The 24054-nt window shown below is 49.0% G+C and overlaps 1 protein-coding gene across 2 annotated transcripts in view; it reads right to left on the reverse strand.

Moving 5' to 3' along the window:
• Nucleotides 1-6931: 6931 nt before the first annotated feature.
• Nucleotides 6932-24054, reverse strand: part of Dpysl2 (dihydropyrimidinase like 2) — a 103352-nt gene continuing 86229 nt past the window's right edge. For both annotated transcript variants that reach the window (XM_042285062.2, XM_006988760.4), the window contains exons 9-14: nucleotides 17076-17232; nucleotides 16600-16741; nucleotides 14912-15082; nucleotides 12083-12262; nucleotides 11029-11194; nucleotides 6932-9436 (exon numbers count right to left, since the gene is read on the reverse strand). In XM_042285062.2, the coding sequence (XP_042140996.1) occupies nucleotides 9345-9436; nucleotides 11029-11194; nucleotides 12083-12262; nucleotides 14912-15082; nucleotides 16600-16741; nucleotides 17076-17232 (908 nt within the window). In that variant the 3' untranslated portion in view covers nucleotides 6932-9344. The remainder of the gene's footprint in view (nucleotides 9437-11028; nucleotides 11195-12082; nucleotides 12263-14911; nucleotides 15083-16599; nucleotides 16742-17075; nucleotides 17233-24054) is intronic.

The following is a 24054-nucleotide window of genomic DNA, read 5'->3' on the forward strand; positions in this document are numbered from 1 at the left end:
CTCACAGGTTGAAGGTATAGTCCAGCATAGTGGGAGAGGCACGGTGACAGGAATGTGTGGCAGCTGGTCACTCATGTTCCCAGTCAGGAAGCAGAGCACCTTCAGGAAGCGAAGTCTCCCTGGAGGAAGTGAGTCATTGCGAACAACATGTAAGGAGGGGGGTGATGGTGCTTGGGACAAAAGGCAAAGAAGGAGGGAAGAGAATAACCGTGGGGTGGAGAGAACGCTGCAGAGTTGTGAGCTACTGATGCAGAGAACTAACAGACAGGAGAGACGGTTCATGCAGAGTGGGTGAAGGGCAGCTGGGAGACGGTGAGCACCAGATTCTTGGCTTGCAATAACTAAGGGCCCTATGCGTTCAGAGTTACGAGACACTGAAAGATGAGACAGTTATGTGAAAGGGAGGAGGAGTAATGTTTGTGGTCACCATAAACTATGAAGGGAAGTTTAAGGGATGTTAGATACTCAAATTTGACCTTGCAGTGGTCTTTTTTTTTTTTTTTCCAGACAATACCTTCCTGAGTGTATGTAGCACACAGGAAGTGAATGTGGAGGAGCTTGCCTAGGGCCACAGGGTGGACTGGAGTGACATAAAAGGCCCACATGACAGATGGGTTCTGAATGCCAAAATCCAGAGAAGGCTGCCGAGGGATATTGAGTAACAGAGAAAATACCATAAGAAAATAAGACAAGTGGCATGAAAATCAAGCAGAGGGAAGTCAGTCCAGAGAAAGATGAAAACAACCCTTGTATTTAGCAGCAGGGAGATCATCCTGTGAGAGCAACATAACAGAGTGTCACAGTTGCTTGAATGGAGTGGTGACCGTGCGCAGCAGTGACAAAGGTGGCGGGCAGTGTTGGGAGGAGCCTTTATCAGCAATGTTTCCCGTTACTGTCATGGGACATCTGATGAAATCGACTTAAGGAAAGGTTTATTTGGGCTTGAGGTTTGAGGCTACAGTCTGTGGTGACAGGGAGGGCATGGTGGCAGAGCGTGAGGCAGCTGGTCACGTGGTGTTTGCAGCCAGAAAGCAGAGAGCAATGAATTCTAGGGCCCAGTTGCCTTTCTCCTCTTTTCCCCCTTTTCTCCCCCTAGTCTGGACCCCCAGTTCACGGGATTGTGTCACTCATGTTGAGCATGGGTCATCTCACTTCAGATAGATCTCTGGAGAAGTACCTGCAAAGAGAGTCCCGGAGGTGTGTCTCCCAGGTGATTCCAAATCCTGTCAAGTTGACAATGAAAATTAACCATCATGTGACCTGTTAGAAGGTCCGTAGGTCACTGAAGGTAAGATCTAGCACACACCCACATACACACACACACACACACACACACACCTTTCAGTTTGAGATTGGACCATGAGCTCACACACACTCTTGCCGTGGAGTGTTGCTAGCCACCAGCCTCATCAGAAATTAAACAAACACAGCCACTGGAGTGTGAACTTTAAATCTTCAAACCTATCATTTAAATAGACCTTTTCTCTTAATAAGCTATCTGCCTCTGGTGTTTGGTTGCAGTATTGCAATGCTGACTATTACCCAAAAGAAGGAAGAAGTTCTGAGACTTAAGCAACAATCAACCTGCTGCCATCCTAAAGAGTGTGCAGACCGAGATGAGGAGGGACTTTCTTGGAGAAGGGGGGTACTGTGCAGTGGAGAAGGAGGCTTATTGGATAATCATGAACACATTTACAGAGATGGATATGAAAGGTCCACTTGAGAAAAACCAGAGGGAGACAGATGCCCAGAGGTAAGCGTAGATTCAAATGGATAGGAGAAGAAAATAGTGTGGCCCGCTGGGCTTCCACAGCACCTTTGCAGTGTGTTGCCTGAAAAGAAGAGAGGCAGCCATGGCTGGGCCATGATTCCCAGTCCATCTTTAGGGTCTGGCACTAGCACAGATTACCAGGGGACAATCAGACCACAGACAGGTGAGCTGCCTCCTGTGGAGTTGGCCTCTGGGACCAGACTGTGGAACAGGGGCTCCTGGTTGGCAGGGATACTAGAGTTGAGGCTGTTCTTCATGTCCAAGTGGGAAGCATAGGTTGAAGGAAATTATGAAACCTGTACAGAAAGTTAAAGTGCCTCCCACTTGATCCTGGGGGTACAGAGGGGAAGCTGCGGGGGTGGCTAGTACATCTGGAGATCATAAGGCATAAAGTATGAGTAGGAGGGAGGGAGGGAGAAAACAGGTGGGAGAGATAAGGCTCTGGGTCCATCTTCCTTTCCTCCATTGAGATGGAGCACCATGCTCGGTGGAGGGCTTGACCTCCTCTTCCCTGTTCCCTCTTCTGATGCAGCCATCTAGGACTACACTGCCAGCTTTCTCAGGACTGTGTTAAGTACGTGAGGAAGGATGCATCTCCTCCCAGCAGAGGGCGCACAACATCACAGAGACGTGGGAGAGAGCCGCGCATTCTCCCCTAGACATCTGCACATTCGTGAGAAAGGCATCCTTGGAATGAGGGGGAGACCCAAGCAAGGTGACCATCAACAACGGGGAAGCTTGGCAGATGGCTCAGTCACTAAAGGGTTTGTTGTGTAAGCATGAGGACTTGAGTTCAGTGCCCAGAACCCACGTAAAAAGCCTTATGATTTTGGTGCTGAGGAGAGAGAGAGACAGGAGGATCCTTGGGGCGTGCTGGTCAACCAGTGAACAGCCCAATCAGCAGGCTCCAAACCAATGGGAAACCCTGTCTCAAAGGGGGAGAAAAAAGAGTAGATGACATCCTGAGGGATGATACCTGAGGGTGGCATCTGGTTTCTGCATACATCGAGAGAGAGAGAGAGAGAGAGAGAGAGAGAGAGAGAGAGAGAGAGAGAGAGAGAGAGAGAGAGAGAGAGAGACTGCATCTGGGTCCATGCTCAGAAAAAGTGTAAAAGGGAAAGATTTTGAGTGCATTCAGAGCATGTTCAAATATATATTCTCTCTCATACACACACACACACACACACACATACACACACACACACACACACACACACACACGATCTAGGAATAAAGAAGATCTAACTAAAATCCTCAGGCCCAGACAAGGTCATGACTGGAGGAATAAATAGATGTCTTCTCTGCCCTCCATCAATTCCTATTGAACAAGCCAAGATGGCTGTGGTCTTGTATAGAACAATGTGTTTGTTACAACAAAGGTCATTCCTGTAACCTTAACACCCATGAGGCTTAGTTGTCAAAGTTCATCACGTGACTCTGTCGTGCATTATTTAATCATAAGACTTTATAAGCCCTGGGGCGTGGTCTTCTCCAGTCCTCTATGTGTTCCTCTCATGAACCCTCAGGCTAAGTGTAGCCTTGAGCCAAAGCTGGGCTTCTTCCAGGGTCAGCCAAACCCTTGCTCAGGGCTCCCCTGGTCTGTCACCCCCTGTGGGCACCAGCCCTCTCCTGATGCTAGAGCTTAATCAAGTAACAATGCATTTAGTGTCTAGGTCACTTTGCCCTTTTCAAGTGACTGCTTTTGCAAAGGATTCTCACAGACATTATTTTACTTACAGCCCAAGTTCTTTGTAAGAATTAATAGCATGTAGCTATGTGCATATACACATTGGTCATTTTCTACCATTTCAACATGCTTCCCCCCAAATTTCTCTATAAAATGGAATAGCTTCAAATTAGTAGTCTCCTGACAACTCCCACCATCTCCTAGGTCACCCACCATTCCCCTGGATTCTCGTATGTAGTATACACTGACTGGTCTCTTGACTAAAGTCTACATATTTCCGAATCTGCACTGTGTGGCCACCCGACACACTCCAGTTTGCGAAGCTGGCTTGCCTGCATTCCCCCATGATTGACAACCTACAGTCTACTTCCTTAGTGCTCTCCACCCCTCTCACCCCCACCCTCCCATCCAGGACCTCAGCCTTTCCCTCCAGAAGTGGTTGGTTGTCAGCCAGCTAAGCCAGGGACAGAAATGTGTTTCCTGCATCTCTTATGGAGGACTCTAGATTCTTATTTCCTCTCCATTGCCTTCATTTATATTACTACCACCCTCTTAATTACTCATTTATAATGGCTCTACGTCTAGGACGCCCAGTTTGCCTTTTCATTTTTCTTTTCTCCACATATTTTCTGGGCTGGGTGGAGTGGCATTCAGGAAACTGAGGCAGAAGTTCAAGGCCAGCCTGAGATACCTAAGGAAATGGTGTCTCCAAAAAGCAAACATATGTGAGGGGTGAGAGATGGCTCAGTGGTTAAGAGTACTTGTTGCTCTTGCAAAGGACCCAGGTTCAGGTCCCAGCACCTCCAGCATGGTGGCTCCTAATCATCTGTAACTCCAGTTCCAGGGCATCCGATACCTTCTTCTGGCCTCCTTGGGCCTTTCATACTTAATATTAATATTTTAATATTATACTAAATATATAAAATATAATAATCCTTTAATATTTTAAATTCTCCCTTGAAAATACACACACACACACACACACACACACACACACACACACACACACACACACACACCCCTCCATGTATACTGGTCCCAAGCTGCAGACTCAAAGCTGCTTCTGAAAAACTGCCTTGACTCCCTGTGCTCCGTCTCCTCATCCCTTGCCAGCACAATGGTATCTCCTTCATGGCCTTTTGCAAAGATCTCTGTTAATGGGCAGAAAGCTCATAGAACAGTGCCTCGTGTGTCATAATGAATGCTAGCTGTCAGCCATGTGACTTTAACCAACAGAGTGCTTGGAAACAATGGGGAACGTCTCCAACATCTCCACCATCTCCATTCGTCTCTGCAGTCACCCGAGAAAGACCTCGGGTGATTATCAATCATTTCTTGGTGTTTAGATCTTAGAAGAGGACACATAGAGGACACTGTTTCTGGAAGTTTCCTGGAGTCCTTTTGCACGTCTCTGCCCTACCCATACCCCATTCCTGGCCTGTCACTCACCAAAGGGCAGGGAAAGCTGGGGACTGAGCCGGTGAGACAACTCCCAGGTCCTATACTGAGAGCTAGATTTCCTATATCACTCCTGCTCAGGAGCATCATGGGGCTGATCCCCATCACAGCTGATGGGAGAAGAGCCCACTCCGCCTCTCCTCACAGAACACATGCTACAGGACGTTGCCTAAGGATGGGGCCTTCTGCTCAGAACACTGTGAGGCTTAAGGACACGCTCAGGGCTAGGCATGCCGCAGACTTCCTAGCTTGTGCCTCATACTTTCTCCTGGCCTCCTTCAGCTTTAATGCATGTGTCTAGAACAGTGGTTCTCAACCCGTGGGTCAAGGCCCCACGGGAGTTGCATATCAGATATTTACATTACAATTCGTAACAGTAGCAAAATTAGTTATGATGTAGCAACAAAACAAGTTTATGGTTGGGGGGTCAGCACGACATGAAGAACTGTATTAAAGGGTCACAGCATTAGAGAGGTTGAGAACCACTGGTCTAGAATATAATATACCAACATTAACACAGCTGACTGGACTTGACCATGCCACTAGCTACCTGGTCCATCTTTAGACTCTGCCTCCTCCAGCCTACCCCTTGCCATGCAAGAGGTGTGGCCAACAGCTGATGAAACGCTACCGGCCACACCCTGGACTTCAAGCTCGGGTACCTGGGTCACTCCGAGTAGACCCACACCTGCTAGTGCCTGGAGAGGCCTCTGTGGGGTCGATCCTGCAAAGAACAGACTCCTGAGGAGTTGAGCAGAGTGTGGACTTGTGGAGCTAGAGTCTACAGGCCCTTCTTGGTGTGGGTGGAGTCTGGGAGATGATGGGATGGCTCTGGGGTCTTCATTATCCCCACACAGGATCCTCATGTCTGAAGACTCCATGCTCCCCTTTCCCACATTTGTTGGACTCACTTGGTCACAAAGCCAGCCCCACACACTCCACACTGTGGTTCCCAGGAGAACCCAGGCCTTTCACTCTGGACCCAGCGTTTCTTTTAAAGACCAAATTCTGTTCACCCTTAACCACGGTCAGTGTGGTGACTGGTCGTAGTAGGTCACTGCCAGTGTTTAAAGGATCCAAGCAGGCGTCTTGGTCTAAGTCACCTGGGGCCTTGTTTTTCCTGCTGTTCCTCTCCCATCTCTTTGCTTATAATGGTAACGTCGTCTTTTTCTTTTCACTGATATTTTCTAAGGGAGGACCTCATTATGTCACCCAGTCTTGCCTCAGCCTCCTAAGTGCTTGACATTTACCCCTGTGAACCACCAGGCTTGTATACGCCTGAATTTTTCCTCATATCCAGTTTAGATGATGATGATGACGACGACGACGACGACGACGACGACGACAATGGTGATGATGATATAAGGTGCTGTGGAGTAGGGGTGGGGTGGGGTGGGGGGTAAACCAGCCCTAACATATGATAGGCCCAGGGTGCCCAAAGCACATACTTCTTCAGTCAGAGCCAATATCACCTTAAGCAGGGAACTGTGAAGCCCAGCGTGACTCTCACCCTACCAGCATCCTCCACCCTGGGCTGAGGGTGGAAGCCTGGGTCTTGCTCTTGGTTTTGACAGCACCTCTGATGAGGTGTCAGGACCCTCCGGGCAGTCTCTTTTCTCTCCTGCGCTCAAGTAGTTGGAAGATTTCCCAGGGTAAACACATTAGAAGGAACTCGAGCACCTACACTGAAGCCCCGCCTCGCCTCATGTGGTCCCGCTAGGATCCCAGGGGGATTTGGCAGTCCATTTGGCTTGGCAGTCCTGGAGGCTCCCTGCCTCTCCAGGATGGGGTTTTCGACACTGATCCTCAGCCCCCATGGCCCTCATCCCCCAGGTGTGGCACTGTCTGGGCTCTCATCCTATAGCCAGGGTATCCATAGCAACCTGTGGCACGCAGGGTAAGCACTCCCGAGCTGATCCACAGCCTGAATCTAAGCCAAGCCCAGGGCTTCCCCATGAGTGACTCCAGAGGGGAAGCCGACGCACTGAGGGGGGTCTCGATATAGACAACAGCTCTGAAACGACCACATTCTGCTTTATTGGGTGTTCAGTGGTAATATAACACAGACTTCTTCTTAAGGAATAATAAACACGAGACTTGTATTTTACCATAATTATTTTGCCATTAAGACAGTGGTTACAAAAAAATAAAACAAAAAAATTTAAAAAAAAAAAAAACAACAACAAAAGTACCTTCCTGGCTACACACATGATCAGCTTTAGCACTGAAAGGTCCCCCGGTCATGGGTCACAATCACAAGTTCAAGGGTTAAAACCATCTAGCAGTTAATCCTACATTGATTTAGAGCATCAAGTCACTGCAGTTCATCAGTTCTGAGACACTGTTGACTTACTTTAGCATTTACATATGACATTCATTCAACAGACACAGAGAGCGAGCCGACAGGTAAACATGCTTACACGGACTGCGGAGATCTCCAGGTTTGAAACTGTTGTTTGGTTTGGTTTGTAAGAAAATGATCTAAAACAACCGAAGGCCCAGGGCCCTGTACAAGAAACAGCAGGGAGATGAGTGAGCACTGAAGAGCTGCGAGTGTTTCTCAGAATCCAAGCAAACAAACAAACAAAAATGTGTTCTCCAACTTGTTCAAATTTCCTCTCTAAGTGCAGGTAAGGAAAAAAAAAAAAAAAAAAAAAGCAAATATATTAAGTCAACCAATTTTTTAAAAGTGCAATTTACCTTTAAAATAACAAAAATTAACAACAAACCAAAACCCCAACCATTAACCCCAAAGGCAAAATGCGTGGACACTAAAAGTATCATGGTATTTTTTTTTTTTTCCTGAGGCCCTGCTTTACTCAAATAGATTGGATTCATAAAGGCCTGTGGACCTAACACCACTTACACAGACCTGTACACACATCTGGAAAGAAACAGGACAGAAGTCAGCAAATACAGAAAGAAGCCAGCTAGTGAAAAACTGTCACTATGACAGGCAGAGGAAAAGGTGATAGATATGAGGTGACATGGTCTCTAAGAGGTGACATGATCTCTAAGTGGGCCATGCATTCAATTTACACAGTCTTCTTCCCATGAGATATTGTTTCCTAAGACAGGGTTTTTCCTCTTGTAGAACTGGGCTTGAAGTCTAATGAGCCACAAGATTTCTACCCCTATGAGGACTTCCCACATCGTGTTAGACCTTTTGAAATAACTGGACAGAAAAAAAAAAAAAATGTTTCCCCCTCCACACACACACTGAGAAGTCACAGTGTTCCAGAAGGGCTCCTCCACAGAGACACTGGCCCCATCTTGGTTGGCTCCCGCACAGGGAGACCGGTCCCAACTTGGTGGGCTTGGGGACTGGATTTACACATTTGACCAGAAACTCTGTCACTTCTGCAGCCTAATTCCTCCTCGCCCTTCCAGCACACGTGACTCTATTCTGGGCCCACATGTGACAATACTGGTAACATAATCCAGGCCATCCCTGTGTCCTGCAAGCCTCAAACTCAGATATCTAGTGATGGGCATCGGATAGCACAAAACTATGTTCGTGAGTGCAAAACTAGAGTCCTCTTAGGCACAGCCCACGGCCAAATCAAGATGCCTGGCTTTAAGGGCAAACTACTGGAAGAGGAAAAAAGAGCATTGTCCAGGAAACAAGAAGCAAGAAACCAATTTAAAAAAAAAAAAAAAAAATCTCCCTCCATGAGTGAAGGAGAAAAAGCCAGAACAGACAGAAGATTTGGGGAAATGGTGAAGAGAACCTTCAAAAGGTCTAATCTGCCGCAAAATCTAGGCCAATGAAGAAAACCTGCCTCTTCTCAACAGCTGACCCGGAAGAATAAGGGATGGCGATGTAGGCGCGTGGAGCCTCTCCAGAGGGGCAGCAGTAGCCTGCCAGCCTCAGATCAGCTTAATGGTTACATAATTGCATCATTAGGATGTCCAGTTCAAGACCCATGGATTAATATTGAATCAGGCTTTCAATTTAGTATTTAAAAAAAAAAAACCCTCTCCTAATCCCACCCCCAACCCTCCCCAGCCCCACAAAGAAAACCCCTTTTTAAAAATTTTTAAAAAGAAAAGAAGGCAGCTCAGGGCAATTCACTCTATCTTCCCCAGGACAGGAAGGTGCAGCCGAGGGTGTGACGGGGACCCTCGCTGGGATCTGCTTGGTGGCGCATGTCTGCGTGTTAGATGCAGCTCCGTGTGGGGTGGGTGGCTAGGCTTGGGTGTGGTGTTCATAACTGTGTAGGGGACTTGGGTGAGCGAATTCAGAAACTCCAAGGGGAAACCAAGTGTGTGTGGGGGGGGCCCAAGAGGAAGCCCCAGGAACTGGCTGCCCACAGCAACTATCACAGGCTCTTTAAAAAAAAAAAAAAAAATGGAAGGAAGGAAGTCTCAGAATGTCCTCAGGTGTCCCATCCCCCATCCCCAGGTGGCCCTACAGGCCTAGGGGCTTTAGCCCAGGCTGGTGATGTTGGCACGGCCACCAGGGGGCGCCACGATGCGCTGGGTGGTGCGGCGGGGAATGTTGTCGTCGATCTGAGCTCCTAGAGAAAAGATAAAAAATAAATAAATAAAAGGGTGAGGCTCTTGGGAAATAAAATCAGACTCCTACAGTACGCTCAGGTACACTCTTGGGGAGAGGCTGGGCCAAGCACACACGGCCCTTCCCCTTCCCCAAACCTCACTAAAGGCTCAAGTACAGTGGACCTCCCTGCAGCCCACAAGTGGCTCTTCTGAGGACCCACGCCTCTCACTCAAGAGGAGTACGATGGTCCAGGTATAGAATCCTGGATCTGAAGCTCCCAAACCCAAAATGTTCTAAACCCTAAAAATACTTGAGAGTTGACGTGATATGACGTGTGGTAAATTCCACACCTGACCTGCTATGGCTAACTGTGGTCAGACTTGGCATACTAAAAATACTGTATGAAATCCCCTTCAAGACCTCATGTCACATGTGTATGAAACACAGATGCATTGTATGTTTTTAAGATTCTGTTTTATTTTATATATATATATGAATGAAGGGGGTGGGAGTCGTGCACATAAGTGCAGTGCCTGAGGAGGCCAGAAGAGGGCACTGGATCTCCTGGAGCTGGAGTTACAAGTGCTTGCAAGTCACCTGACATGGTTGCTAGGAACAAACTTGGGTCCCCCACAAGATCAGTGTTCGCTCTTAACTGCTTAGCCACCTGTCCTGTTTGGATTTGGGTCTTAGTCACAAACTAGTTCTTTATCTACATGATATTTTTCCTACTTTAAAAACACAAACTAGCTTCCAAGCATTTCTTTCACAAAAGGGACTGGCAACCTGTGCCATGTACGTGAATGATATGGGGAGTCACATTGTGACTGATCTCATCCTGTAGGGACAGAACTAGGGTTTAAGAGCCTGTCTCCCACACCAAAACGCCTTCAAGTGTCCTGATCCATCATGGGCACATAAGGTACTTTCTAAAACCCAGCAGACATGACAAGAAAAGGAAGTCTGTGTCATGCATTGGGCTGGTGACAGGCCACAGGACTTTGGATGTCTGTCTAAGCTTAGGAAGCGGAGAGAATGAAAAGGCCCTCTCGTGGGCTGGAAGGAAGAGGGGAAGGAAGTTTCCAAGACAGAAAGTCCACTTTTCTGTCACCGAGAGGAGGGCACAGGTTTCACCCCTGCAGATGGCTCATCGGTGTCCAGTGGCTTTGTCCTAGGCAACGAACATGAATGATAACTCAGCGGATGTCACCACCGCCCCACAGGGAGCCACAGCTGTGACTGGCCGCACGGGTGAGAACTGAAGCGTGGAAGGCCTGAGCAAGGTGAGGCTGCTGAGAGCCCAGGCCCCCCATTCATCTGCCACAGTCCCTCTTTAACAAGGGACGTGACAGATTGGAAAAATGTCCCCTCAGTCTACAAGGCGTCACTCACAGGGTGGGTGTCCTCACATCACATGGCACTAAAACTGACCTGCAGATTCTGAAACCCAGTTCATCATTTACAGGTTCACGTCTGGTGGCTGGAGTGTTCCCCGTTGGGGAAAGACGGAGACTACTGTTATCTTTCATTTTCTGCAGTAGCGGAGCCGAAAGCCTCAGGCTGGCTCTACACAGCCTGAACCCTAGAACCACCCAGCAGCCCTGGCCGTACCAGACAAGCTGAATCCAGACTGGTGCAGGTTCCGAACCGGTGGCGCCTGCTGCTTGGCAGGAGATGTCTTAGCTGATGAGGCTGGAGTGACTGTCTTGGGTGTCACAGACACCTCGCACACGGGTCCATCATACAGGCCACGCGGGACCCCCCTCAGCTCGGCCAGCTGAAACACACAATCACCCTGTAACCTGTCCCATTCAGAGAGGACATCTTCCCTGCACCCCCCCCCCCGCAGTGTGGCCAAGACAGGCCAGCGATGCCTGGGGATTAGGGCTCCCCCTTATGGACAGGTACAATAGGAAGAGCCCCTGAAGCTCCAGGCCAAAGCTCTCCCAAGTTGGGTCCCCAACAACGGGTTACTCTACGGGTTTCTTCCAATTTTCCTCCACCAGGTCACATCATCTTTGAACTCTCCAAGAAGCCCCTGATCAGGCTGTGAAGAGGGTCTGGTGTCATTTTCAAGATCAAACTGTCTTTCTAATATCACTCTTCTTTTCATTCTCAGTTTCTGAGCACCATCTCTTTTTTTTTTTTTTTTTTTTTTTTGGTTTTTCGAGACAAGGTTTCTCTGTGTAGCTTTGCGCCTTTCCTGGAGCTCACTTGGTAGCCCAGGCTGGCCTCGAACTCACAGAGATCCGCCTGGCTCTGCCTCCCGAGTGCTGGAATTAAAGGCGTGCGCCACCACCGCCCGGCCTCTGAGCACCATCTCTTCACCATGCCCTGAACACACTCTATGATTTCCACCTAACACATTCCATCTTCCTAGTGTCTCAATCTCCTTCTTTTGGCTTGAGAAACTCTTACTTAAACTTCAAAACCCAAATGTATTCTTCCATAACATCTCCCTCCATGACTCTGCAGCAGTAGTTCCCTCCTCTGGGTCCTTTCCCCTCACTCATCATCAAAGCTCTGATCATCCTTGACTCCTCCAATGTCAAGTTGTCTTTACCTTTCTGTCCGCCATCCCAGGATTCTGACTCACCGTACTTAATGAATGTCTGTGGAGTTTAACTCAATGCATGGTGTGTAAAAGTTAACAAAAATCACTCACCCTGCTCCTTGCCTTGATGCGCTTGTACACAAAGTCAGGGAAGGGCTTCCGAGGGATGTAGCGCCCTGAGCCTTCAGTGACATGAAGCGTGCCATCCTCCAAGACAATCTTGCCCTGGCTGATGACTACCAGTGGGGAGCCACGGCACTCCATGCCTTCAAAGATGTTGTACTCAAGAGCCTGCGGGTGGGGAAGGACAGTCACCATCAGAGCAATCCCTGTTTCTGGACTGGACTGAATCAGTCTGATGAAGCTTACTGGTAAACCCCAGAGAGCTGGAGCCTGTCTCCACTGGCAACCCCGGGGACACGCACTTTCTAAATATGCTCATCAGTGAAGCGTCCTTAGATACTTTCTGACATGCCTAACCTATGAGAGGGTAAGAGACACAAAAGCCTCCAGCATCCTAACCTCTGTTGGCTGAGTCCTGAACTCTATCTCCCCGAGCACAGGTCCCTGGGAGCCGAGGCCATGAACACCATATACACTGGGGCTAGTGGCCTAGGAAGGAGCTGAGGCGAAGGCTTTGGGAGTCATCTGCCCCTTTAAAATACAGAGGGAAGCAGGACCATGATTATAAGGCAATGGTCCTCTGCCTTCCTAATGTTGCGACCCTTTAATACAGTTCCTCATGTTGTGGTGATCCCAACCGTAAAATTATTTTTTATTGCTACCTCATAACTGCAGTTTTACTACTGTTATGAACTATAATCTAAATATCTGTGTTTTCCCATGGTCTCAGGTGACCCTGTGTGAGAGGGTCATTTGCCCCCCCAGGGGTCAGGACCCACAGGTTGAGAACCACCTCTCTGAGTGCTTTTTTTTTTTTTTTTTTTTTTTTTTTTTTTTTTTTTTTTTTTTTTTTTAAAGCTGGCATTCCAGACCTCCTGCCCCTCTCTGAGATAGGGGGCTGGGCCATCACTAAGTATGGACATTTTTAACTTCACATGATTGCTCAAAAAATTATGGAGCAAGTTGGGAATGTGGGAAAATCCTAATGGATTAACTTAACAATAGGGTTATGGATGAGTTAGAGTTTCCACACTGGAGTTTCCAGACCTGGAGTCTCTTGTTTGTGGGACACCGGATGAGCAACGCCACACAGGCATGCTTAATACCAGCCCCTAAAGCAAAGGGCAATGGGGTGTCCCAAGGCTCACATTTCTTCGAGAACATCAGTCAGAGCACAGATACTGCCCGAGACAGGTGTAGATAGAAAAGTCAGCAGCAGCAGCAAGGGTCTTCCCAGACTTTCACTCCTTCCTGTCCTCGTCTGTCGAGGCAGAGAGGTCCCAATGCCAGCTCCCAGCTCACAGTCACCTGTGTCTTTAATGGTCCTGGCAGCAGTTTTTATTCCCTCTGGAGAGCGGACTCCACAAAAGAGGGACTGCACTTTCTCCACCCCACCCTGCTCTGACGCTGCACACGCATGCGCAGGCTGGTTGGGGGGGAGAATGCTGGAAAATTAGGGCTTCTAACTCGGGCTCCACCGCAAGATCACTATGTAATGTGAGAGCGGTCGTGAAGCTCTCTGCACCTCGACTTTATTTATCTTCCCACTTGGGATAATCACACCGGACCCTTTGGAGAGACGGCCAAATGAAAAGAGTGGGAATATGAAATGATACACATGTGCACAGAAAGGGTCACCCTGAGGACGTCACTGAGGAGCCCAAGATGGATGGTACAAGCTTAAGCGGGCTTGGCACTAAACTATGCTGAACCAGCAAGGCAAGATTAGCCATAAACATGGAGTCCAGCAGTCTCCCCATGAGGCACCCACCATCTCGGTACCCACAGGGGCCGAAGAAGCTGGCACTGAGGCTAGCATGCCCCACCCAAACCCTTCTGCTCAACAGAGAGGATTCAGACTGGCAGAAGGCCCGCGCCCATCCCGGAAACGCCTGGACCTGCCCTGCGCAGCTGTGGCACTTGGGCCCAACCGTCCTTAGAGTTTCTGGCCCACTGAGAGGAGCCGTAGCAATTGTGCTCCCCGTGGCGCCTCCTGGTCACTCAGAACTTCACCCAGAGATCCACTCCACTCACGACCATGCCTGGCTCCAAATGGGACACAATGACACAACCCCACACCCCCAAGGCTCTCGGGGAATGCATGGAAGAGGGAACAGAGTGTAAGGGCCAGAGGACCAGGGGCATGCTGTGAGATAGTATTTTCTGACAGAAAGATTGCAGCCATGAACTCACAACAATAAGGTTGTCTGTCCAAGATCACGCTACTCTACTGGAGGGGCCAACCTGGATGGAGGAAAGGCTCACAAAGCCCCACAAAGAGCTGTAGGCGTTCAGTGACTGCTGTGGGAGGGAGAGTCGTTTTTTTCTTCAGGAACTGCCTTCCTGACAGGTTATCCCAATCTAAGCAGTTAGTTTAGCTATCAATCAGACCTTTGGCCAGAGAGAAGGCTGACGCAAAATGGAAGCTCCCAGTGGCCACCTCAGGACTGGACATTTGACTGCTCTAGCTAGGTCCCTTTCTGTAAGCCCACCACAAGAGGTACTGTTCAAACCATGGCAATGGATTGGTGCCTGACTTCTAGAATCTTCTGAGGTTCTGATGTCAAATGTCACTCTAGGGTCTCCGAAAGTCTAAGGGCAGAGGCCACTGAGTCTAAAACATGGCCAGGAGTTGCAGTCTAGTAGGCCTCAATAAAGAAAGTGAGAGTGTCAGTCTGGCCCTTGGAAGGCTGAAGCTACAGCACATCCCTGGGAAACTTCACTCCTACCCAACCGAGGTCCTTCCCGAATCCCTGGACTGGCCCCGTCTCTTGGTACCTGGAGCACACATGTCTACCCAAGATGGGCAAGCCTTACACTGTTGTGTGTCTTGGCAGAGATGGTCTTCACGCTGTCAGGGTCCCAGATGACCAAGTCTGCGTCAGATCCCACTGCGATGCGGCCTTTCCGAGGGTAAAGGTTAAAGACTTTGGCTGCGTTGGTGCTGGTCACAGCCACAAACTGGTTCTCATCCATCTTCCCAGTGACCTGTGGGGCACAGCACACACGTGCACGTGCATGCATACATGTACACACACACACACACACACACACACACACACACACACACACACACACACACGAGGGCAGGTGGTCAGAAAGTTGAAGGTGGATCAGGTTCAGCAATAAAGGAACACATGTTGACATGCAATGCACTCTGGAATTTCCCCTCCAACAAAGCTAGGCCCTCTAGTCAATTTCAGGCCAGCCTGGCTTTCCGAGATACATAGTAAGGGCCAATTACTTCCTGAAGTCCTCCCCTTCCAAACCTGCTCTAAATACAGGAGAACAAGAAAATGAGTGTGCATTGAGAGGAAGAAAAAATTTTAGGTGGCCAAAAGGCATATTAAAAAATTCATTCCAATCAGCAAAGAAATTGAATATCAACTAAGAAAGACAACATTTACCAAATTAGCTGTGTTTTGGGCTTCTGCTCTTAAAACCCACTGAGAAGTGTCATACACCACATCAAGGGTCATAATCTTTGCAGAAGGAATTTTAACAATATGTATTTACGGTCTTAAACAGACTCCCTTTGACCTAGCAATGTTACTTCTAGAAACTTCTTATGCAAACATAATTAAAGATGTACCCAAGGAGATGTCTACATGGATACCCATCTCAGTTAAAAAAAAAAAAATAGAAACAACACAAACACAAAATTTTAGTGAAAGAATTATAAAAAAAAAAATGACTAGTGAAGTCGCCATCTACTATCAAAAAAATCAAGCCTTTCACTGGGTGTGGTGGCCTTTCATCCCAGCACTGGGGAGGCAGAAGAAGGTGGATCTCTGTGAGGTGGAGGTCAGCCTGGTCTACATTGTTAGTTTCAAGCCAACCAAGGCCACATCGTGAGAGACCTTGTCTCAGGGAAACAAACAAGAAGACTGAAAAGCGTCTTGATTCTCATGTGGATTTAAGATGATGACAGCTTCATGACACATTATGGGTCTTTTTAATGGGCTGTGAGGCAGTGTGTGTGATGCTCATGTTACCTGAATACCGACACATACTGTGCACACATGTGCTGACAAAAACTGAAGACATTCCCCAAAATGTTCACTGTCGATTACCTCTGACACAAGATGATTTTTTTTTTTACTCACATAATCTCAAGAATTCATTAAGAATCAGAAAACCTGTTACTATATTTTAAAAATTAAAGTGAAAAAACTTCGAAATTCCCAAGGTCAGTATCTGCCCCAAACAGGTCAAACAGAAGCCTGTGGTGGGGACAATCTCTGAACGCCGGGAGACCTCAAACACACTCCCAACGAAGTGGAATTGAAGCCTGGTGACTGGGGAGGCCACCAGGAAGCGATTTCCTCACTGACACGGGACTTACATGTAATACTCAGAAGGAAATGAGCTACTAGGAACTGCCTTGGAGAAACATCATCTCACAAGTTCGGAGTTTCTAGAATGTTCTCAACTGGCCAACACGAGCCCCACACCCACGGAGACAGGGGCATGCCTGAGTGGTGAGGGAAGTCATCAGTCCTTACCACAGCTTTATCCCAGATAACAGACATCCGCTCCTCTGTGCCGTTGGTGCCCTCGGGAATCAAGGTGAAGTTGTCCTTCCCCACAGCCTTCTGAGCGGTGTTGAAGGTACAGTGGGCACTGCCAGTGACTTGGAGATCTCCACTGTTAGGAGACACATGACATGAGGCTTCCTTACAGGGCAAGGTGCCCCGGTCTGTCTGCTGAGATATTTCCTAAGTGATGTCCCACCAGCCACGCTGGCATCCTTCTGAGCCCTCCCTTCAGAACGCCTGTCAGGATGACCCAGGTCCCTATCAGGAATTCCCACCCAAGACGGTGACAGAATAACTCCTTGTTCTCAGTTACTAACAACCCCAAATCTGGTCAACAGGGGTCTATTTTTTAGCCTGTTCCCAGCGACCAGGTTGCCGCCTACTGGGTCATTTTGGTCCAAGGAGATCTAGGATGCAGATATGAACAAGTCCCTGGTACTCACCAGGACAGCAAGGAGTTGAGAAAGTCTGGAGTGGTTGGGTCGGGGCTCAAGGGAGGGGAGGTGACAAAGGCAGCCGCCTTGGCCCAGTTCTTACTCCAGTAATGAGAGCCATCCGTCCCCAAGCTGGCCGTGATGGGCTCGCCATACACCACGGTTCCTGAGAAACAGAGCAGGTGGCTCGGTCGGACACCCCAAGAACAAGAGACCACTCTCGGCAGACGTTACCACGTGCCCGCACTGTAGCATGCACTCGGGGCTCCCTCCATGGGGATACAACCTCATCTCACAGGTGATGATGCCATGCCGGGACCCTAGGCAGCCAAGGCTACCCAGTTAGCACACACTAAGATATCCTGCTCTATGGACTCAACCCTCTGTCTTGAGGAAGTCCTACACCCTATACATGTCACATACCACTGATCTCCAACTCAAATGGTTTCCAACACCCAGGCCTCAGAACCATCTAGAATGTTCTCTTTCAGAAGATGAGCGGATTTAACCTTACTATGCAGAAGGTGGCCTCCTTGCTCACATCTAACAGCCATCTCCCCTACCCTCTTTACCATGTCTAGTTCTAGCTATAGAGCAGAAACCACAAGGCTGAGGGATCAAAGAGCAAGTAGTGTCAGAATCTTCTAGCGATGCCTGGATGCTTATATGGCCACGAGAAGGGCGCCAACAATGACAGCCATCAGAGCCACAGCTGACTTCATCAGAGTCTACAGTTAGGCCACTGGGGTTTCGGAGTCTCCAGAAGCCCAGCATAACTTCATACGATGTCCAAGAAAGAACGTCAGCTCCCTTGATGTCCAAATGGTATCTTCTCTGTCCCTTTGGAGGAAACCAGACAACCGGGGCCACTTACACTGCCTAATGTCCATCCTTGTGTGTCTTAAATACCTTCTTCCCTTGACCAGGCCTCATCCCTTTTCCTAGCTCATTCCAGCAGATCTTAGGTTTGTGCATGCTTCCTCAGCTCCGTCCATGCTCTGGGACGCTGTGACACCCACGGAGTGTGCAGACACTCCATCTTCAGAGAACACTCTCCAAATACTATTCTCTTTCACACCATCCCTCTAAGACCCTTCTGTGTCATGTCTTCCATGTTTAAACAATAATAAAAAATAAAAAAATAAAAAAAAAAAACCCTACCTTCTCCCCGAACCTCACCTATGTCCCTCATGATTCAAAGCCAAGCTCTTCTTTTTTGCCTAGCTGAGTCTGGCCTTGAACCCACTATGTATGTGGCAGAGGATGATCTTGAACTTCTTATCCTCCTGCCGGGACTCTGGAGAGCTGAGGTTACAGAGGTGTGCCACCAGGCCAGGCTTTTCAGCTTCCGCTCTCATGGCTCAGGCACCACCCCTCCCCTAAGCACTGCATCCTACGCTCAGATGATCTCTCACTTTCAAACTTCTGGACTCTTGATGGTGACACCCGATGATCATTTTTCTGCCTGCACACAGTAGGTACTCAACATACCTGATGATCATTCTGCCTGCACACAGTAGGGCCTTAACCAATGTGTGTCCAGCCAGCTCAGTGGCCTACTGTTTCACTAATTCAAGGCCAGAAAGCCAGAACTCGCTCTCAGGTTACCCAATCCATTTTCCTCTCCTCCCATCGCTCACCCGACTTCTCTTCTCCAGACACAGGACCCTCAAAGCCAAAGCCTTCTCAGTCAGGAATGTGTCTCCCTTCCTCTCCACAGTCCTTGCAGAGGCTTATCACTGGATACTATTCCACAACACCCTCTTTGCCCAGACACTCAAAACTGGCTCCAGGGAGCTGCCTCCTCCTCCTGCCTCAGGAATGTCACAAAGAAGTGGCTGTTCAGTGAGAGGGTGTTGGGAGGCCACAGGCACAGCTGCCTCCCAGCCACCCTCTATAACAGTCTCCAGGCAGGAGGGAAGCTTCTAGAACCGAGGGAGGAGACCCCTGGAAGAAGAGCCAGGAGAGGAACCCGGCATTCCTGACCTGTGGGAAGCCCTCCCAATAGAAGCTGGTACAAGCACACTGGGCCCACACCCCCGAATGGAAAAAGACCGCACAACGCCAAGGCCAGCTGTTAGCTGTTCCTCCGTCCCTCCTGACATACCGTGGCTGAGCAGGAGCAGCAGTGGTTCTTGTCAGAACTTCAACAGATCTGATGAAGTCTAACCCCCGATCCAGCCAATCTGCGAGCCATGCTGTCCACTGCCCACCTCCGCACCAAGGACTCACAGTCCTCAGGGCATACAGGTTTTGTCACCATTAAAAAAAAAATCAGAGCACCGATGGTGCTTGGAGGAGCAAACAGCAGCTCTACATTCCCAGAATGCCCTGGAATTTGTCAGCCTCTGTCCCGTCACTGAATCTGCACCCCCATCCTGGCTCTGGAAACCTGGCTGAGGGAGGCAGGTACGAGGAACGGATGGGCTTCATCCGAGACTGGGGAGAAAGTGGCGCTGCCTGACAAGAGGCTGGGTCCCCTGCCCTCCGTTACTCTAGCATAAGCCTTATAGGACAGTGAACTCAGCCTTCAGCCCCTGGAAACCCCACGATGGGTCGGAGCTTCCAAGATCACTAGGGACACATAATTTCTTCCTTAGACCATCACAGAGTGAGGACTCCTGGCCAACCCAAGATGGAGCCATGCAAAGACCTAGGGAGAGGGAGTCACAGAATTTTTAAAACGTTTTTATTTATGTGTACGTGTGTGCTTATGTATGTATATGCAGATGCAAGTGTGGTGTGTGTGTGTGTGTGTGTGTGTGTGTGTGTGTGTGTGTGTGTGTGTGTGCATGCCAGCAGAGGCTAAAAGAAAGCCTTAGGCCGGGCGTTGGTGGCGCACGCCTTTAATCCCAGCACTCGGGAGGCAGAGCCAGGCGGATCTCTGTGAGTTCGAGGCCAGCCTGGGCTACCAAGTGAGCTCCAGGAAAGGCGCAAAGCTACACAGAGAAACCCTGTCTTGAAAAACCAAAAAAAAAAAAAAAAAAAAAAGAAAGCCTTAGATTCCCCCATGAGGTGGAGTTACAAGTGGCTGTGAGGAGCTCCCAGTGTGGGAGCTGGGAACGGAACTGTGTGGTCTTCTGCAAAAGCAAGAATTCTTAACTGACGGCCCATGTCTCCAGACCTAGCTTTGCTCCAGTCAAACCTCCTGAAGGAGTCCGAGGTCCCTACCAGTCTTTATTTCTAATTTTTAGCTCCACAGATTAGGATAGGACCCATCATATCCAAGACCTCCACCTTCAGGGGAGTGTGGTTCACACACTGAGCTCTACACCGCCCCACCCCCCACTCCATCTCAGTGGCCCAGAAGCTTGCTGTCAGCTCCTCTCCCTGCCCTATAAAGCCTGTGCTGGAGGAAGCCATGGACGGGCTTCCAGAGCTCGCTCAGACCACAGACACCAGTGAGCTGCTGTGTGCCAGCAGTCATTACCACTAATAATAATAAACCACGAACAGCTTAATTGGCCCTTTTTTATGCTTCTCTAAATACACTGCTGATGCTTTCTTGGCGGCGGCTGTAGTTTCATGATTCTCTTCTCCAGGGAAAGTCTAAACTGAAGGATGTGACCCCAAGCCAGACTCTGGCAGACGCTCTAGTCAAGGCCAGGAATGCAGGGGCCTGGCGGGTGATGTTTATTCACAACCAGCCCCGGGCTGAGCACGTTCATGAAGAATAACTGCAAGCTGGGGTTTGAAAATGTTTGACAGCTCCGGGCTCCGACAGTTTGTCACTTCCCGTGAACGAGAAGCAGGATAAATCCAAAGCAAGAACAATGGGAAACCACGGCCAGGGAGCGCAAAGCTCCGCCACGGAAGCCCGGGGAAATGACAGACCCAGTGGAAAGACAGACAGACCCACATCACTCCGCCTTTCTCTTGGAGTGCTCGGGCCACAGCCCCAACTCTGTGTGTGTGTGTGTGTGTGTGTGTGTGTGTGTGTGTGTGTGTGTGTGTGTGTGTGTGTGTGTGTGATGCACCCGGGGTGGGGAGTTGCACATATACAAGACAGTGTATCTCATTAGCCTGGAGCTCTCGAAGTAATCCAGCCAGGCTGGCCAATGGGCCCCAGAGATCTGCCTCCCCGGCACTTGGATTCCAGACGTGCACCCCCCATTTTCTTTACACAGGTTCTGGGAAACAAATTCAGGTCCTGGGCTCGCTTGCCAACTCTATCTCCCCAGCCTCGGTTTTGGGTTTTTGGGTCAATATGGTGCTAATATATAGCCCAGGCTGACCTCAAACTAGCAATCCTGCTTACGCCTCTTTTAGCTTAGTCCTAAGGATGATCCCTCACAGTTTCATGATCACAGACCTCTCATGATATGAGTCCCTATCCCTGTGCTGGGATCATAGGCAAATACCATCCCTTGGGATAATAAACAGGATACTCAGGATAAGTTTTCAGAAGTTCCTATAACTGATTCTCTAATCTGAGGTGATTTGGGGGCACTAATGATTATTCTTACAGTGAAGAAAACACATGCAGTCCGCACCACAATGGCGTGATGAAACGCACAAACACCACTGGGAACCCTGAGTCAAATAATTCTATGAGGCAAAGCTGTGGGTGTTGTATCTGCTGCCATAGATCAATTTTTAAGATATTCGGACAGAATGACACTGATTGGTTGCCTCTGCTGGTGCTGGACAAAATGGTTGGAAAGAAAAGAATGCATTTAAGGATTCAAATTCCCAGGTCAGGAGGCACTCTTCTCTCTACCCTGAAAGAGCCCACGTATATCTTACAGAGACAGAGCACAAGTGGCTGAAAGTCAAACCCAGGACCTTAACCTATCTGACTGAATTACAATGCAATCTGAATTCCCAGCCTCCAGGGCGGCTGTTCAAATGGGACATTGACTAGGGAAGGCTTCTGTCTCCACACAGCCTTCAGATGTGAGCGCCACCACCATCTATCACCTACATCTCCAGCCTGCTGGCCCTCTCTGAAGATTTCACACTCCGGCTCCATTACTGCATGAGGCAATGCCTTGAAATAAATCCACCTCTGTCTTCTTCTTGTCCTCTCCGCCACCCCCCAGTGGGCTGTTTCTCTGACTAAGGGACTCTGCTACGAGTCTGTGACATTCACAATCCAACCCACCTGGCACCCTCAATCTCAAGTCTGGTTCAAGATTACTACGTGGTAAAGTAATCCTTAGTTTAACCCTAAGGACTCATCCCCAAGGTGAAATAGTCTTCATGGATCACATGACCACAGGATTTTCATGATGGCCAACATCCCTCCCTGTTGGCCTGTAGGTCAAGAGAAGTCTTGTCTTGGACTTGGGTTTAGTGTTCCTCAGCAGCCATGATTGTTTGAATGTGGCTGTTCTTTGGTTCTAAGGGTGAGTAAGGAGGGGCAAGAAGGGTACCCATGGGGTGACATCAGCAGGTACTGCCCACAGGTTATCACTCCCTCAGGAAGGTATCTACAGCCACCCAAGACTCCTCACATGAACAAAAGGCAGCCTGAGGGAGAAGTCTCCACCCTGGACACTCAGGACAAACAGACGGCAGGTATCTGGAATCATGGCTGTTACTTCTCACTGGCTGGATGATTGGGAACAACATGTTCAGTTTCTGCATTTCAATTTCTCTTCCGTGACATGAGCTTATTGAATCAACCACTGTCTAAATTCTTAAGACTAAAACCCAAGCCAGGACTTGATAGTACAGGCCTATAATCCCAGCTACTCAGGAGGCTGAAGCAGGAGGATTACAAGTTCATGTCCAGCCTGAGCAACATAGTGAGACGTTGCCCCAAAATACCAAGTAAGATGAGGTGCCAGGCTACAGTTTAGAGAAAAAAACGCTTGTCTAACTTGTCTAATGTGCAAGGTTGTGGGTTCAAATCCCAGGAATTCATGAAAATTAAACAGAAAGTAAGAAAGACAAGACAAAATGTATGGATAATGTATTCCAGTCCTGGTGCGGTTAATGTCCCTCTCTGCACAATGAGGTTGGTAAAGGGTGTCCTGCTGCATGGCACAGAATAACAGCGACCGCGGGGTCACTCAGAAAAGGCAAGCTGCCAGCGTGCTGGGTCTAGCTGGCATACAGCTGTAGCCTTCGGGGACCTTTCACCCCATAGTCTCCTGTTCCCCTCCTTTCCCCATTAGCCCTAACACCTCCCGCCTTTCACACAGGACCAGTGGGTCTGTGGTAGGGAAGTTTATGGCAGAGGCAAAGAAGGGCTCGCCAATGTTTACTAACGTTACCACTGTTGTTCTGAGTCCTTCCCACAGCCTGAACCTCACAGGCTCTCTATCCCGTACTCTAGCCCTGCCGTGGTCACAAGAGCACTGATCACTCCCCTCATGACTTTCTGCTCCTGCCTCACCCTCCCGCCAAGGGATGCTTGGGGTCAAGACCACTTTTTGCTCCTGGCACTGAGGCCTAAAACACCGCACAGGGAAAGCACACCATCAACTCCATCTTGGTTTGCTGAGCACACACTCCAGATTACACCATCTTTCCATCCCTCAGTGGCAAGGATGGCCGGTCACTGGACACAGCTCTACCCTCATTATCTCCTTTAAACCCAAGCATCCCTCTGGGAGGGGAGTCACTACCACAGCCATCCCTTTGCAAGTGGGAAACAGACCTTGAGATGTAAGTCACGTGACTGAAGCACCATAAAGTAGGGTCTGATCCTGAACAGTGTTATTCATCCCAGGGAACAAACCCTGATACAGTCTGCTACTGTTCCCTTGGTGTTCAAGAATATTTGTTGAACTAAGCCCCAACCCACACGGACCACAAAAATTTCCCTCTACTAAAACAACCCTCAAGGGGAAAGATGAGTTGGTCAAACATTAACATGGAGATTTGGCGCCTGGAGTTAGAGGCCCAGTCACCAAGCTCAACTCTGCTCTTCCCAAGCTCGGCGAATAAAAGAAAAAATGAAGGCTGCTGCCCGGGCTGCCTCCTGAGGGGGATAAGAAATTCCAACAGGGTGGCAAGAGCCTTCTCAGCCCTCTAGAGG

This window comes from Peromyscus maniculatus, chromosome 9 (assembly GCF_049852395.1).
Source record: "Peromyscus maniculatus bairdii isolate BWxNUB_F1_BW_parent chromosome 9, HU_Pman_BW_mat_3.1, whole genome shotgun sequence".
Lineage (NCBI taxonomy): Eukaryota > Metazoa > Chordata > Mammalia > Rodentia > Cricetidae > Peromyscus > Peromyscus maniculatus.